At 34.5% G+C, this 17,971-nt stretch overlaps 1 protein-coding gene across 1 annotated transcript in view; it reads left to right on the forward strand.

Moving 5' to 3' along the window:
• The first annotated feature begins 390 nt into the window (after positions 1-390).
• The window catches only part of PDE7B (phosphodiesterase 7B), a 494,425-nt gene continuing 476,844 nt past the window's right edge, over positions 391-17,971 (forward strand). Inside the window, exon 1 of the mRNA XM_074187651.1 lies at positions 391-834. Within this exon, the coding sequence (XP_074043752.1) occupies positions 814-834 (21 nt within the window). The 5' untranslated portion in view covers positions 391-813. The remainder of the gene's footprint in view (positions 835-17,971) is intronic.

The raw sequence follows: 17,971 nt of genomic DNA on the forward strand, positions 1-17,971 counted from the left end.
TTTGCCTACCTCTGTCTGAGTTTTTCTGTCTCTATGTATGTATGGATGGCTCAAACGTAAACTTGTCAAAGGCTTTCTGGGCTCCTTCATGTGTGGGGGATCCTGACTAATCACTGTCCCAAATTCTTCCCATAGTACAGTACTTTCAAATTAATAGCACATGCAGAGGAAAAACTAAACCCTTTGACGTCACTCCTGAAATGGGGAAACATAAACAGTGAAGGCTCCTCTCCAGGAAAAGCTACCAGTGCCGAAGCGGATTGGGTCTCTGATTTTCCTTGCCTGTGGCAACTGACAGCAGCGACTCCCAGATTAGCAGGGCCTTCTGCTGGGGAGGCGAAGCGGACCAGGCAGCCCTGCAGCCCGCCAGCCCCGCGGCGGCGGCGGCGGCCACAGCCAGACTGCGCCAAGGCTCACCCTCCTGTTCAGCACTCACCGCTCACCCGCTTGGGAGAAAAGTAGACTCTGAGACAGAGAGAGCGAGAAAGAGCGAAAGAGAGAGAGAGAGAGAGAGAGAGAGAGAGAGAGAGAGAGAGAGAGAGAGAGAGAGAGAGAGAGAGAAGCCCCGCTCCTTGCTCCTCCTCGCCCCCTCCCCGGCTCCTTCCCATCTCGTGCGTGTGCGCGCGGGCTTTTGGTTGGCTTATTGGTTTCCTTTCTCTTTTTTCCCTTCTCTTCTTTTTTTTTTTAAACCTTAATTATATTCCTAATCCTGGATGAAGTTGCTGGATCCTGCAGCACAAGTCTTCATGAACAAGCAGCACCGCTCAGAGATTTCACGGCATTCAAAGGTCACAGAACTGCCACTATGGTTAAATGTCTTGTTTAATGGTTGAGGTATGTACAGCCACTACAAGCGGCGTTCTTGATGCGTGTTTGTTTGTTTTTGAAGAGTCACAGAACTGGGGCTGGAAGGGATGGGGTGAGGGGCATTTTTATTTTAAGTGGCTACACACACACACACACACACACAAACACACACACAGAGTTAATGCTTGTGATTGTTACTACAGCAACAAGCCCCCCTTCCCCCCAATGCAAACTGACTGGAACAATTTCATTTGGCCCAGAATTAACCATTTCAGAGCGATTCTTGGCCAAGTGGGAGAGGGGGTCAAGGGCAGCCCTAGGAGCCCGCCGGGAGGGAAAAGGTGACTTCCCTCTTGTCACCATCAGTCCTCTCTTTCAAAGGTAACAACCACAAGCCCTAGAGTTGAGTGGTTTGTTTTGCTGCGGATGGGGGGTGGGGGGAGGCTTCACGACAGAAGAAATGGGAAAGTAAGAGGTGTTCCCCACCTCCACCCACCCATTGATTGGGAGTTTTCCTTGCAGCCCTAAGCTTAAATTTGAATGGAAAGAAAGCGATGGGGACTCTTAAGCCTGAAAATAAATCAATCTTCAAAAAGTGTGTCAGAGTAATTAACCTTATGTCAGATTTCGATTCATCACCTTGTTGCATTTTCAGTATGTTGAATGGAGAAGTCAAAAGGCAGGATCCATTCTCAAATGGTTTATTTATTTTTTTAGAAATAGAAAAAAAAAGTTTCCTTTCTCATACCACAAATTTGCAAAGTCTTTTCCTACAAGAGTTGGTGATGGGGTAGGAAATTGAATTAGGGACTGAAATGATTGAGTTGGATGGCTTTTTAATGACATATAGATTCAATCCATCATGTGGTCTGGCCTAAACGATTATTGCAGTGTTACAGTAACCGTCTCTATGTAGGACAGACAGTGGATACATACAAGTATAATAAACACTAAGTACTGCAGGATTCTAAGATGATTGTTAACTCAGGACTAAAATCATTGGTTTCAGTAGCACAGTATTAATAGGTATTGAGGGAGACACTGTTGCTAGGGACTTTGCTTTAAAAAAAATCCTATCCTAATATTAAATCATTCTAGTGAAACTCAAGTAATACATGGTAAATATGTATCAGTTAAGTGATGGAAATCTTTAGGGGGTCATCTCCCCCCCCATCACCCGGTTATGCAATAATAAATAAGGTACAACTATTTGAATATGCTACTGTGCTTGCAAAATAGCACTTGTTTCATTAATTTATTTATGTGGTTTTCATTAGGAACTTCATAGGACAGAAGCCTTTGAAATCAGGTCATGTAAGCAGCAATACTAGGCAAGATACATAAAGCTTACTCAGTGAATTGCAAAGGGTTAAAAAAATTAAGTACACTAGACCTCCAATGTACTAAGTTAAAGACTGCAAAAATATTAGCACTGAAATGCAGAGGATGTGCTGTGAATGGACAATTGCTATTCTGCAGTGCCTAGTGGGAAAACAAGGACTTTGTGTATTGCAAATGCATAACTACAGCTCCTCCATTTCCTCTGCTCTATCTTTCACTCCTGTCTAGTGAAACAAAGAAGCCTGTCAGTAATAAGTCTTCGCTGGCATCTTCTCTGATAAATCACAGCATCTTTGCAAGTCAAGTGGTAGTCCAGAGTTAGGTCTTATTAACTGCTGCTTCCTAATCCTTAAACTCCTTTATCAGGGTTTTTTCTTTTACTTTTGGGAAACTGGGAACTGTCTGATTTCAGAGTATACTCACTGAGTTGAACCACAGGAGGCAAACATCAGTGGTGAATTAGTGGAGACACCTTTACCATGTCCACAAACACAAATTCATGTTCCTGGTGGTGAGAGAGAAAAAAAAATCTAAGCTGAGAAAAGCATAGACATTAAACTTTGCCTGCATGTGCTGAGGGAGGTCATTTAACATTTTTAACTATCTCCACAGTGCCCAACACAATGCTTTGAGTACTCAGTGATGACTTGTTTAATAAGTTCCATGCCATTGGCAATAATTTATGGATGAAGCATAGTGAAATATATTTACTTCCTCAGGCATTTTCAAATAGCTTGATTTATTTGTTTATTTTAGTGATAAAACCAGTCTGAAATCACTTCTAGCATTGCATAACTAAATAACTCCCCTTATATACTTTATAAGATGCAGTAAAATGAGCAAGTTCTGTCATTTCATTCAGAAGCAGATCTGCCTCTGAAAATGGTGAAAGTAAATTGACCAAGTTTGCTTTCTGTGGGAACTTTCCATTTAGCAAAGCCTCCCAGACTATTAATTAATCTGCCAAAGTCTGAATTAGGTGTGAGCCAGGTTCAAGTCAAAGGAAAGACTATTTGTTATAGAATTATGGGACAAAAGTTTGGAAGAAAGCTAGATGGGGAAGGTAGTCCATTCAAGATTTTGCTTAAACCATAGTTAGATGAAAGAGATTAACAAAATTTAGTATTAGTATGATATTCAGAATGCTAAAAAATGCAGTTGCTAATGTAACAAAATATGCGTCTCTGAACTCTGTAATTGGTCTTAGAGAAAAGAAATTCAGGTCCAAAGAATTTTATCATTTTATTAATTTTGAGCACTTCCCTCATATTTCAAGAGAATCTCTACTGAAATACATAGCTAAAATTCTATTTTCCATCTAATACACTCCAGGAAGATATAAAGCTGAAGAGTAAAAAATAAAAATGGTGGGAAATTTGCTAATCCCCCAATATTTTCCTTTTCTAGATCTTCCCATTATGACCCATCTTTTCCTCTAAATTGGATCGTTACTCTAGCAAAATTATAGGAGGGAATGAGTTCTATCTTTTGAATCATTAGCCTTGGCTTCCACTGATGTTCTATCTAATCTCTTTACCAAATTCATTTTATAGATTAGAAGGGAAACCTGTCTGAGAGGCAAATTGGAATTTGAAGATTACATATGAAAATGCTTTGAATTTTGGGTTCAGTGAGGAGAGGGGAAAAAAGTAGAAGAGTCAAATTCCATTGTCTAATTGAGGTATTTAACATCCTTCCCATCTTAATTTAACCCTACTTCCTTTCCTTTCCAACAAAGATTTAACTAATATTATTAGTGTAATTTCTTTGTTAATCATAACTGCAGTATATATTAATAGCAAACTGGTACAGTCATTGCACAAAAAGTTTAAAAAGTGTCTGAATTTTAGTACTTCCAACTGCTTATTTAACATTTTTCTTCAAATTTGTTACATTTTAATTCACTGCAACCCTATAACTATGACAGAAAATAGAAGCTTGTTTAGTTAATCAATTTAATTTTTACATTAACAAATAAAGGGACTAATTCCTTGCTTTATAATTTTAAAAAATTTCCATCAATCTACGAAGATGTCATTTAAATAGGAATGTGAAGTGATAGCAATTCAATCTTGTAAGTCAATTTAGTCAATAAACATTCATCAGACATAGTTCTAAGCGCTAGAAATAGAAAAAAAATTTTTACAAAGTCCCTGCTCTCGGGCAACTCACAGTCTACCTTTGAAATACAGAGAACAAACTATGTGTGTGTGTGTGTGTGTGTGTGTGTATCTATGCATATGTTTATGTATATGTGTGTACATACAGATATGTTTATATGTACACAACTATACATGTAACACATACATATAACTATCCATAGTTTCATAAATATATCTATATTTTATATATTAAACAATATATTTATGGATATTGTATAATTTTCCTACTTCGGAATAAGTTCATTTTATGACAATTATTAGTTCAAAGTGTTCATATCTTTTAAAGTAGTATAGTTTGAATATTTTATATAGGAAAATCCTATCAAAGAGACCTAAGATTTCATCTAGACTATTTCAAATACAATAGGTATTTAATGGTAAATTTAATAATTAATTAATTGTTTCGTTACATTATAATCATCATCTCAGCAGGTTTATAACTCTCTAAGAATTGTATAAATCAGGAATCCAGGATTCAGAGAGGGTTGAACAAAGCCCAAGTTACTAAAACCATTTGCATTCATGGTAGAATAACCCATAATTCTTTTATGAACTTAATAATATAGCATCATGGTACAGTTAAGAGAACATTAGATCTAGTCTTTAGTGGAAACACTTGGCTTCTGATGCCACTTTTCTGTCATTAACTGACTAGGTCACAACAAACAAGTCCAAATTTTGGGCCCAATTTTCTTATCTAAAATATGGTGATGCTGAACTACATGGGAAAACATATAGTATAATAAAAGATATGCAAGCTCTAGAGTTAAAGAAGAATTGCTTTATTCCTTGGCTTAGTTAACCATCTTCATAAACTTGGACAAATTACTTTTTCTCTTTGGATCACAGTTTTCTTATATGTAAAATATGGTATATGTATCTTTGAGATCATTCACAAAATTGTTTCCTGGGCTAACTTTCAATAAATTTACTCTCAGAATGCTGACAATTTTGTTAACTCATTCACAGACATTTTTGTTCATTCTTCCATCTCTTCTAGCCCTTATTCCTTATTCCAAATTCAATATCACTTATATTCTTATAGAGGGCACATAGAATTTCATCATTTTACCACCAAGTCCTTGTTTAAAAACATGACCTTGGAAAATATTCCCAACCACATAAATGCCTTTGAATCTTCTGCCCTTGAATAAATACACCTTCAACAAATGAGCCTAGAAAGGAGGCCTATGGTATTCTGAAGCTATTTCCATTGCTAGTGTTAATATTTATACTAACTACAAAGTCTATTATTCAAGACAATAGGGTTTGTAGTGCTTACCTGCTGTGGATGAAGTATTAATAGACCAAGATTTTATTCCCCTAATTTGTCACATGAACTTGAAACAAGTCCTTTAAGGTTTCTTAACCTTTGTTTTTGTTCCAAATATGGAAAATGATAAAAAAAGGATATTGCTCAGTAATTTTTATATCCTTATATTAAAAGTGCTACATAAATCCAGTACAGTCAACTATTGAGACCTTGGATCAGTGACAGAAAATGTATTAATAAGTATATAATACTTTTCTACTAAAACCCTTTGAGATGATCATAATAATAACTATTTTAACAGCTCTTTAAATTTTTGAATCAATTTCTTTACAGTTTTTGTGTATTAATAAAGCGAGGCATCCCATTTCATGGCTAAATAAATTGATGATAAGTGCAGTCAAGTATCTTGCTCATATTTAGTTAGCTGAAAAATGAAAACTTTTGGACTTGAAGATAGGTCTTCTGGGGACCCAAGCTTATATGTATTTCATTCTATCAAAATATCCCTTATAATCAAATGTTATGCATACTTTACTATTTTTGGCTTGGGGTCACAATCATTGGGAGACTTGAGAATCTTTTTCCTAGAAATCTCCATTTCCCCAGGATAACTTATTCAAAGCCTGCATACATGAATAATTTAGTCATCAGATTTGTTTTCATTTCCAGATAAAATTTTTAGCAAAAATACTTATTGTCAATTATGTATTAAGATTTACAGGGGCAGCTAGGTGGCACTGGGGTGGCTAGGTGGTACAGTGGATAGTGCACCGGCCCTGGAGTCAGGAGTACCTAAGTTCAAATCTGGTCTCAGACACCTAATGATTACCTAGCTATGTGACCTTGGGCAAGCCACTTAATCCAATTGGCCTTGGGAAAAAAAACCTAAAAAAAACTAACTATAAAAAGAATTACAATAAAAAGTTTTCAACATGGGTTAAGGCTACAAGCAATTATTTAGTGTAATATTTCAATATGAAAATAATCACTTATCAATTAACAAGCAGTGAAAATTTTCATATTACTCCTTTACAATTCCACTTTATGGATTTTTATTTGGAAGATAGGGAAAGGACAATTAAGAATTGGCTCTGCCTTTAACATTTTGGTGGTTTCCAATCTAGATACCATGATTTTTCCTGTTAATGCATTCAATGTGCTACAATGTCATCAATAAAATTGATAAGTTATTTCTTAAATGGTGAAATTCATTTTTACTAAGCTCTATTAAATAAGGAAAGGTAAATTTTTGATTCCTTAACCAAAGTCAAATACAGATTTCTCAATGAAAACAACATTGAGTACTTGTAAAGTTCAACTGTACTGGACAAGTAAGGACTTGATATTTTGAAGACTGAGTATTGATCTTCTGGATTTCAGAGCATTTATGAATTCCTTTCCTTTTTTTTTGAAAGTAGAGCTAAAAAAATAGAGTGAGAGAGGGAACTGAGATTTAGCAAAATGATCTAATAAATAAGAGAGCAGCATGGAAAATGTTTTGGATTAGGTAAAAATATGTGGTTTTAGCCTTGGCCCTGCTGCTGTCTATTTCATGTTCCCCATTCATCATGGGCATGATTTGAATGATCTCTCAAGACCTAATATCCTATAATTCTACAGTGATTTGTTTTGGGGTTTGGGTTTTTTAATTTTTTTTTTAGCTGATATGCTTTACCTAGATTTGTCTCAGTTATTCCAAAGATTGTGTCTATGCACTCTCCTGATTTGAGCATTTTGATTAAATTAATATTAGTCCAGCTAAGATAAGCCCTAGAGCATATAGCACTTTCTTTTGGCTATCTATGTCATGGTTAATTAGTATTTTGATAGTTACTTTGATGCGAATATAATCTCTTCAGTATACATACCACTCCAATGGTGTAGTCAAAATACAATATGGTGCAATGGGAGTGTGTTGTATTGGCTCCAGAACAATCTGTATTTAGACTCCTGACTCTGTCATTTACTAAGTATAATCTTAATCAGTAAACCTCTTTGGGGATTCAGTTATTTCCTCTCTAAACTAAGTAGAATAGGGAAGGAGTGAGGAAATATTTGATCTAGATGAACCCTGAAGTCTCTAAATCATCTATATTTTATATTCTATTGCTTTCTTTTCCTGGTTATGTGTCTTGTCCTTGTATTTCATTAAATTCTTCATAAAAGGCTATACAACATGCCAGAGGCCATTCTTTATATTTCTTGACATTTTTATGACTTTCAGTAGAGCACAGAAGCCATTCATTGATTATCCTTTGCACTTGTTGATCAAGTCTTGCTACATATAACTTTGCCCACATCCCTTTTTCATGAAATTAGTTTTTGAATTCTTTTTTCATTGTGAACTCAATAATGATCAAAAAATAAAAACATTTCAATGTACAAAGGAAAAAAGCAAGTTTGTATAAGAAAATGAACATACATTGGTTTGTTTATATATATATATATATATACATGTAGGATGTGTATGTATATATGTATATGTCATGTTTAATAAAGTAGAAACAGAATTGATCTCTCTTTGGAGGTTCACTGCTATACTTCATTGCTTTCTTCTATACTTTAAAAATGTCTTATTTATATTATCACTGCCCACTAATCTATCATTACCACTACCAACACCTGCCTTTAGTATAAAGTTCAGAAAAAATAAATCAATCTATTGGTCATTTCTTAAAAATTTATCTATCATTCTACATATTTCTTTGTCCATTATTTTTATACTACTCTTCCATACAAGTCTTCATTGAAAATATATTGTAACTTCTATAATGTGCCTCCTCATAGTTCCCTAGGAAACCTGTAATTCTAATTCTCTCACTTTCAGCATCAGTGGAAGAATAATGTTAGCTGAGTTTTTGTGTTAAAAAGAAGCTTAGAGCTATTTTTATAAGCTCTGTGAAACTTCCCAAAGAGAATCCAACCTGTTATCCTTCTCCTAGTTAATTTTGAGTACACCCTATATATCAACAGGGTGCATTCAATAGATGTGTATATGCTGATAGCTAAGGGAAGTTGGTGGTGCAGTGGACTGAGCACTGGCATTGAAGTCAGGAGGATGGGAATTCGAATTCATCTTCAGACATAACACTTGTCAATTGTGTGACCTTGGGCAAGACACTTAGCCTTGAATGCCTCGCCACCAGGGGCATCTCCAATCATCCTGATTCATTTCTGGCCACTGGATCCAGATGGCTCTAGATGAGAAAGTGGAGTTAATGATTTAGCACTTCCCCTCTCAATTCCAATTCATATGCCTATCACGGCATCACCTCCCTGATGTCATGGTCTTCTTCAAGAATGAAGGACAAACATCATCATGTACTGATAGTTAGAAAAGTACATTAAGTACTAAAACATTCTTATTTATACATATTTCTGCTCATCAGCATAAGAACCATTTTATGTACAACACATTGTACTTGCCCTAGAGAAAAACTTGCAAAGACATGATAAGCATGGTCTCTAGCCTCAAGAAACATACAATCGAATGGGAATAAGAGTTTGAGTTGATTTTTAGAAGATCTCTTAGTTACACATTTTCCCTTTAACCATTTTGTCTTTGGGAGATGATAGTCAAGCAAGTCAGATCTGCAAAAGTGACTTGAAAAGTCTGTGGCATTTAGTAGGTGTGGACTATCAAACTCATTTCTGATATTATCATCACTCTTGAAAGAAATTAAAAGCTTGAGTCATAAATTTTCTCAAGAAAAATAAAAATGTAAATAAAAATTATATTATGATAAGTGTATCATAGTGTTCCCTAATACTGTGAAATTAGGAGAGGAAAAAATTCCTCTCAATTGGAGAGAATCAGGGAAAACTCTATGACAATGGATCTAGGCCTTGAAAAATTGGTTGAATGTCAGCATTTGAGGCAGCCCTGAAGTGGTAGGAGAAAGATTTCAGAATTATGTGACCATGAGCGGGTAGAAGAAAAAACTTAGGACATCCTGGGGAGCTAGTTCACTGTGGCTTGATGCAGGATATGTGGTTAAGGGATGAAAGAAATGAGGAGACTAAAATTAGGATGAAATTAGATTAAAGCCAGATTGCAGAGGACCTTCACTGCCAAGCTAGGGAGTTTGAATTTTATTCTATAGGCAATGAGAAATTATAAAAAATGTTTTTATGAAGTGAAATGATGTGATTGAACCTATGCATTATGAAAATTATTCTGACCTCAGTGCTAAGTGGAGAGGGGAAAGACTGAAGATACATGGATATCCCTTTACAATTAAAAAGCAAATTATGTGCATCTACATACTTATATTGGAAGATTACTTGAACTTTAAGTGAAGTCCAAATCCCAATTTCCCACTTACTAGCTGCATGACCTTAGGTAAATCACTTCCCCAAACTGAGGGAATTGGAATGAATGATCTTCAAAGTATGCTCCATATAGAAATGCTATGCTCTTGTTTGGACTGCATAAAAATATGCAAGACAATTATAAATTCGTGTCCTTTTCCAATCGCAATAGAACAAGCATTATCATTTCCATTTTATAGAGAAAAAAATGGAGCCACCTTCAAAAATCAATTTGTGTGTGTGCGCACACACACACACACACACACACACACACACGCACACATATGCTAATGCATGAAAATGATGCTCCTACAGTACCAATGTGATTTGTACACTTTTGACCTCTGGGGGAAAAATGCCTTCTGTTCGCTTTCCTGGTATTCCAAATCCCAGCTGTGTCCTGTGAAATGAAAGAACTCAGTCATTCAGAAAAGTGTTGAAAGCATCCCCATGAAAGAGATGCCATAGCAATACAGAGCTTTAAAGTAAGTTTTGACTTTCATGGACAGTCAAGTAACATCCTTTTAGAGAAAGAACAACTTCGTTTTCGTTGGCATAGAAGTAATTAGATTTTAATTTCTTTCTGAATTGTGGTTATACTTATGTTAGTAATAGAAAGTCTAATTTTGTAAGGGTCATTAGGTCAGTCATGATTTATGTTTTATACAATGTCGAACCTGTACTTGATAAACCTTCCTTATTAACTGAAGATTGATTTTTTGTCTTTTCATCTTCTCATGTCCACAAAATAAAATATTACTGAATGCTGGAGTGGAGGGGGATGGGAAGGGAGAAAATATTTTTTTAATTTTTAAAAAAATTCATATTCCTGACATCTGTAATTTTAAAACTACTTTACTTTTGTGCTTCATTTATTTTAACAGGGATTTTCAATAAACTTTTTATTTTATGTTATTTTTGATTGTTCTAGGCTTTTTTGTTCAAAGTTTTTTTAAAAGTCAAATTGATAAAATGATTAAATCTATGCCTAGTAAAATTTTATTTAATATAAGCTTAAAATTTTGCTTTCAATTGTTCAATATTTGGTGGAAAGAGAAGTTGTGAGAGGTACTAGAGTCAAGAAAGTCTAGGTTCCAATTCTATATCACTTACACAATAACTGTGTGACTCTGAGTAAGTCATTTTAACTACTTTGTGCCTCAATTTCCTCATTCCTAAAATAAGGAAGTTGTTATTGTGGGCATCTGAAGTCTGTTCCTGATCTATGCAATAATTAAGTGTGGAGGAATAGATAAATGATTAAAAATCATATTAGATCCTTAAAATATCTAAAAATGTTACCTTTCTTTGTATTATTCCTGTATATCATTTATTTAATTATACATAAATAATCTAGTTATATAAATTTATGCACATATATATAAAATATTTCTACATTAGACAGGTAAATTTGAAAATCTCATATAAAAATAATGCTTGAAAACACCTTTCAACTGAAAATATATTTAAACAATAAAAAAATAAAATATATTAATTGAATTAAATGGTGAAACTATTCATTAACTTTTTAAAAACTCACTGCTTATGAACTAAATTGAAATAAATTATTTTTAAAGGCTTACATTTGATCATATCTGCCAAATAAGCTGGTTTCTGCATGTGAGCTTTAACACATACTGAGAAACTAATTATAACATCCTTATTACTATTTTGTGTTTTAAAAATATTGTGATTTTTTTGATTCATTATAAGTATTCACAGTGCCGTAACTGTGAATTTTTGAATCAGAACAAATTCATCTGTGGTGGGAATTATGCATATAAGAAATGAGAACGCCTTGTTTAAGTTGTATCCAGATAGGGGAATCCTTGCCCCTAAGAAAAATTGAGATTTCATAGAGTCTGACCTGAACCTTCAAGTCAAGTGTCTTTAACTCGCACCTCTGGGCAGGAGGTTGATATTAGACTCAGAGAAAATAACATTATTGTGATAGGAACCATAGAAAGTAGCAGCCCAGAAATCAGTGAAGGAGTAGACTATAAAATTCAAGGATGGAAAGTGGATATCTTCCAAAAGGAATTCCCTTCCTACCCCGTTACCATCTCATACTTTGGGGTCATTTCCAGTTACCTCCCCTTTGCTGCAGTTTGAAGCATGCAATATAATGATTTCACAATGTTAAAGTCTATATAAAATGTTTATTGATATGAAATGTCAATATTTATAAGAATATTTCTAAAGAAGTGTTTGGGATAGATTTTTTAAAGAAACTTTCAAGCCCAAATAATCACTTTTTTCTTTTAAAAACTGTTCCCTGCAGTTAGGTGGTGCAGTGGATAGAGCACTGACCCTGGAGTCAGGAGTACCTGAGTTCAAATCCGACCTCAGACACTTAACAATTACCTAGCTGTGTGGCCTTGGGCAAGTCACTTAACCCCCATTGCCTTGCAAAAAAACAAAATGAAACAAAACAAAACTTAAAAACAATAAAAATAAAAACTGAATGAAATATGAAATTTATTAGTGATAGAAAGTTACAATTTTTGATAACCTCTCCCTTCTCTTGCTATTCTTAAAGTGCACTGGTCTTAATATTTATTGAGTTGACTTTGATGTGTCCAGCACCATATCTTGTGTCTAGGTACAGTAGACTTATTAATTGAATATTTCTGTTTACCCTTGATGCTTGTGAGGTTTTATCTCTGAGAACTAGAAAATGGAGAGCAGAGGAAAAGCAGGAGTTGTCCCAAAAATTACTTGAAAATTCTCTGGAGCTTAGTAGAAATGTACTATTGGGGCAGCTAGGTGGTGCAATGGATAAAGTGCTGGCCCAGGAGTCAGGAGGACCTAAGTTCAAATCCAGCCTCAGACACTTTCTAATTACCTAGCTGTGTGACCTTGGGCAAGTCTCTTAACTCCATTGCCTTGCAAAAACAAACAAACAGCAACAAAAAGAAATGGACTATCAATTTCCTTTTGCTAGTTTTAACATTATTGTTGCTCTTAAAGTAAATAAAAAATTTTGCTTGTCTACTTTTGTTTATTTAGGGGTTTTTTTGTTTGAAGCTATGATTTCATCAATATAGGGAATTCAAGGTAAAGGAGACTTCAATTCAGATCAATAATTTCTGCAACTATTATGTCAGAAAATTGCATGGAATTCTCAAAAGGTTCTGCACTTCAGATTAATTCAAATCCAACCTCAAACATTTACTAGTAGTGTAGACCCTAGATAAATCATTTAACTAGTCTGCCTCAATTTCCTCAACTGCAAAACAAAATCAATAATAGCACCTCTCTCACTGACTTGTTGTGAGGATCAGAGAAGTGCACGCTGGCTGGCACTTAATAAATACACACTCCCTTGCCATTAAGGGACTTGCCTGTAGTCATGGTGACATAGTATATATATCAATCAAGACTTGAATTTTTAAGTCTTTCTGATTGCAAATCCATCCTAACAGTTTATGCCCTGCTACTTGTGAAATGAAAAGTTACAGTCATGAAATTTCAAATGCAATCTAATCTGATTGCAAATAAATAGGAAATCAGTATGCTTGTCTTCTTTGTTCTATCCTTTACTGGGGTTATCATAGTCATTTTGGTAGTTACAGAATCATTATAAATTTCCAAATGACCATTCACTTGGAATAATTTGTGTTTCTCACACTTTGAAGACAATGTGAAATTGAAATTCTTTCCACTGGATAATGCCCTTGTTCTGTTTGAATTGTCATTTGTTGATATTTTCTGGCAAGTGCTAATCTTATCCTCTAGATCAATGAGTACTTTCATGCTAAAATGCAAAACTCCTAGAAAGTTATTTTGCTAAAAATGATTTCACTTTTTTCTTTTACTTATGTAAAAACATATCCACTTCCAATCTAAATTCTAGATGTGGGGCAGGGAAATTAATAAATTCTTTCATAGTAACAGGTGAAAATTAGCCACAACTTTCTTCATTATCTAAATTGCTTCATTCTTTTATTACTTTTTTAACATAGATGTAATATCATGCCTTAGAATAAAGCCATAATATGTTATAGAAATTTATTTTCATGAAATTTGACGTGTATCATAAAATTTAATAATTTAATTAAATTATTTTTAAGTGACTTCTGTGTGAAAGGCATTATTTTTTATCACAAGATGAAATGACACAGAATGGCTTTCAAGGAAGTTATTCTATGAGGGGGATGAAGTTTAAAAATAGATAAATATAATATAAATGAGAAAAATTAAAATTGCATAGAAGATAAACAATAAAGTGGCATGAGAAATTAAGGGATAGATGATTCACTCATACCTAGAAGACTGAAGGAGCTGACATCTAAATTGAATCATAAAAGAGAAGGATTTCCATAGGCAGAGTTGTGAAAGGGGGTAAGGTGATTGGGGAGTGGAAAGATCACCCAGACATACAGGAAGGAAAATGAAAAGTCAGTTCCAGGAAAGAGAAACTTGAGATTGGGAAACAATGAGTGAACCATGTTGTCTGACTTGGATCTAATTGATGTAAGACAGTCATAATATAAAATGGGGAATGTAGTTTGAAGTTGGAATATAAAGAGCTTTCATTTACCCTTCTAAGAAATTAGTGTTTTATTCAGTTGACAATAGGGGAGCATTTTTCATACTTTATCTTCCCTTGTACCATCAGTAATGTTTCTATTTCCCTTCTTGTACTGTACATAGCACTTTATGTTTGGGGAGGTAGATATTGGAATTATACTTATGATTAGGAAAGCTACTCTGACAAAACTCTAAGTAATTGACTGATTAGAGATTTTAGTTGGAGAAATTTTAATTTTTCTTCATAGGAGATTATAAAAAGTTATCTTCCTTTTGATTTGGGGGTTCCTATTTCCTCTTTTTGTTTTTTATTTACCTTTAGGATGAAATCATTCATTTTGAAGTTCCTTTTAGAAGTTCGCTTATTTCTTATTCAGGCTAATCTTTCTCCTGTTTTTGTACCCTCTCTTCTTCTCTGGGACTTTGCTTCCTTCATATTTTATAATCCTTTGACAGATTTATCTACTTCTATGGATTTGTCCTCTGTGTAGATTATTTCCTCTTCTGTTTCTTTCATCTTCTTTCTTCCTACTGGCTTCTTTCTTTATAGCAAAAAGCATACTCTGAAGTCCCCAATTAAAAAAGAAAATTCTTCTCTTGCCCCTGCTATCCCCTAGAATTACAGTTCTCTCTATCTTCCCTTTGATGCCACTTATCAAAAAAGAATAGTCTATTTTTACTACCTATGCTTCTTCACCACCCACTCATTCCTCAGAACTTTACCATTTGGCTTCTCTCCACCACTCTACCAAAACTCTTCTCTGTAAGATTACCAAGAAACTCTTCATTGACAAATCAAATTAATCTTATTTCTCTGTCTTCAACCTTTAGAACTTTTCTTCAGAATTTGATACTTTTGACCAGTTTTTTATAATAATCTCTCATCCATCCTTATTAGTGATATTTAATTTCTTTCTGCATTTCCAATTGCTCTTCTCTAAAGGTGGGTATTCTGAAAAGCTCTCTATTCTACCCTCTGATCTCTTCTTCATATATTCTTTAACTTGATAAACTTAACTGCTTCCATGACTTCATTTTTATCACATATTCAAATTAATTTCAGTTCTGTTATCCAAGCATTAGCATTTCTCTGAGTTTCATTTCTTTATTTCAAACTATTGTTCATACTACACCTGATTCTCTTTGCTTTAACTTGAAATGTACAAGACCAATTTTATCATATCCTATAACCGTACAGCAAAATAGAAGGAAAAAAAGTTGTTGAATATAGAAGTCAGAGGATCCACATCCAAATCCAGACTCATATTTAATATTGTATTACCTTAAATATATCACTTAATCTCTCCATCTCTCTCAGTTTCCTCATCTAGAAAATGGAGGAGGGGGTCCTTCTACTTAATTTATGTGGTCACTTCTAATTCTAAATCTATGTTCTGTCCTCAAGACTTCATTTTTCATATCATTCACCAAAAGACAAACTTGACATCATCTGTGCAGAGTAGGTATTCTAATAAGCTTTTTAAAATTTTTAAATAATTGTCTTCTAGAAGTAAAGGGAGTTATCATGAAGCATCAACTGACTGATATATTTCTTATTTATGACTACCCTTTTATTTCTTTTTCTTCCTCATCCCTTGTAGTCTTCCATATTTTCTCCAATGTCTCTTGTATTTTGTGTGAATCAGAGCCATCTTTTGAACATTTATAAATTCTAGATCTTCTTTCTTTTTCTATTACCACTTTCAGTAGAAAGGGAATAGAGATTTTAAAGTGAGAAGAAAGGAATGGAAAATATCTAATTATATCTAGATATGCATTTAAAGCTTTATGAGTCTTTCTATGTCATACAATCCAATATTTTTTTTTATATTTGGTCATTTGAATTTCTCCTTTCATCCCCTAGTCTTATTCAAATATGCTATAGAGTTTAAAAAAACTGAAAAGTTCTAAATGACAATCAAGTTCTTATGCCCCAAAAGTGGAAGAGAGGTCAGAAAACCATTATGTCTAAGGATCAAAGAGAGAATAAAAAAAGATAAAATCAGGGTCTGATTTTTAAGAGAAGGGAAGACAAAGGGAAGGAAGGAAAGAGAAGGAAGAAGAGAGAAAAGCAAACAGGAGAGGATAAGGGAGGGAAAGAGAGGAGAGGAGGGGGAAGAGGAGGAGAGGGGAGGGGAGGGGGAGGGGGAGGGGAAGGGGAAGAGAGGAGAGGTCTAGAATTTATAAATGTTCAAAAGATGGCTCTGACTCATACCAAATATAAGAGAAGCCATGGGAGAAAATGGGGGGGGGGCTATAAGGGAGTAAAAGGAAAAAGAAATAAAAAGTGAGGAGATTGGAAGGGGAAAATAGCTAAAGGAAAGACAAGAAAAGGGAAGGGAAGGGAAAAGAGTAGGTGGTATAAAATTATTTTTCACAATTGCAATTCCAAAAGAGCAGATTATATAAATGCAAGATAAAGATGGAGTGGGGACATTATGAATCTGATTCTAATATGGATCAGATACAGGAAGATTTAGTGGGTAAGGTGAAAGAAAGCAGTGTACAAACACAATGAATTAAATAATGAAGTAAATGTGGCAAAGAGAAGATGGAGTTGAATTTTAGAGAGATATAGAATTGGGTAGAAGCTAGTCATAAGAAAAACAAGCTTCAAATATGGAAAATATATGAGAGAGAAGAGAGAGAGAGAGAGAGAGAGAGAGAGAGAGAGAGAGAGAGAGAGAGAGAGAGAGAGAGCAAACAGACAACTCAGGGATATAGAGAAAAAAGAGAAGAGAAAAATGGGATATGACATTTTGAACTTTCCTTTCCTTTCCTTTTTCTTTCCTTTCCTTTCCTTTCTCTGCTTTGCTCTCCTCTTCCCCTCCCCTCCTCTCCTCTCCTTTCTGCTTTTCTTTCCTCTCCTCTCACTTCCCCACTTCTCTTCCCCCCCTTAACCTCCCGCCTTCTCTTTTCTCCTCTTGTCTTCCTTCCCTTGCCTTTCCTTGTCTTCCCTTCTCTTAAAAAGCAGACCCTGATTTTTCAGATATGTAGACAGACATAGATGAGAGAGAAAGAGAGAGAGAGAGAGAGAAAATGAACCAGGGTTAGCAACATACCCTCAGAGACAAGGCAATAGTAAAAACAATATTTGATGCTGAATATGAAAATTATAATTATGCTTAATTGTTTTTAAAGTACCACTATAAAGAAAGGAAGTTTGCATAGTAGATAAAATCCCCAAGTCAGATCTAGTTCATGTCCTGCCTGTGTTATATCCTGTCTCTATGAACCTGAGAAAGTTATTTAAGCCCTAGCTCTCCTAACAATGCCCAGACTACAAGAACAGTTGTAGTTATAATTGGTTTAGGGATTTTCTTTACTTGGAATTTCTGGAACATATGAAATAATATGTTTAGAACAACAATAACCATATATACATATATATGAACAATAATAACCATATATATGTATATATATATATATATATGTATATGGCATCTACTGAAAGAAAAAGTTAAGTGAATCACAGGAGTAATTAGCACAGAATTAAAAGGATTTGGATATGATTCAGACCTAGCTAGATCTAACAGGCAAAGAA

Source organism: Macrotis lagotis, chromosome 5, assembly GCF_037893015.1.
Source record: "Macrotis lagotis isolate mMagLag1 chromosome 5, bilby.v1.9.chrom.fasta, whole genome shotgun sequence".
NCBI lineage: Eukaryota > Metazoa > Chordata > Mammalia > Peramelemorphia > Peramelidae > Macrotis > Macrotis lagotis.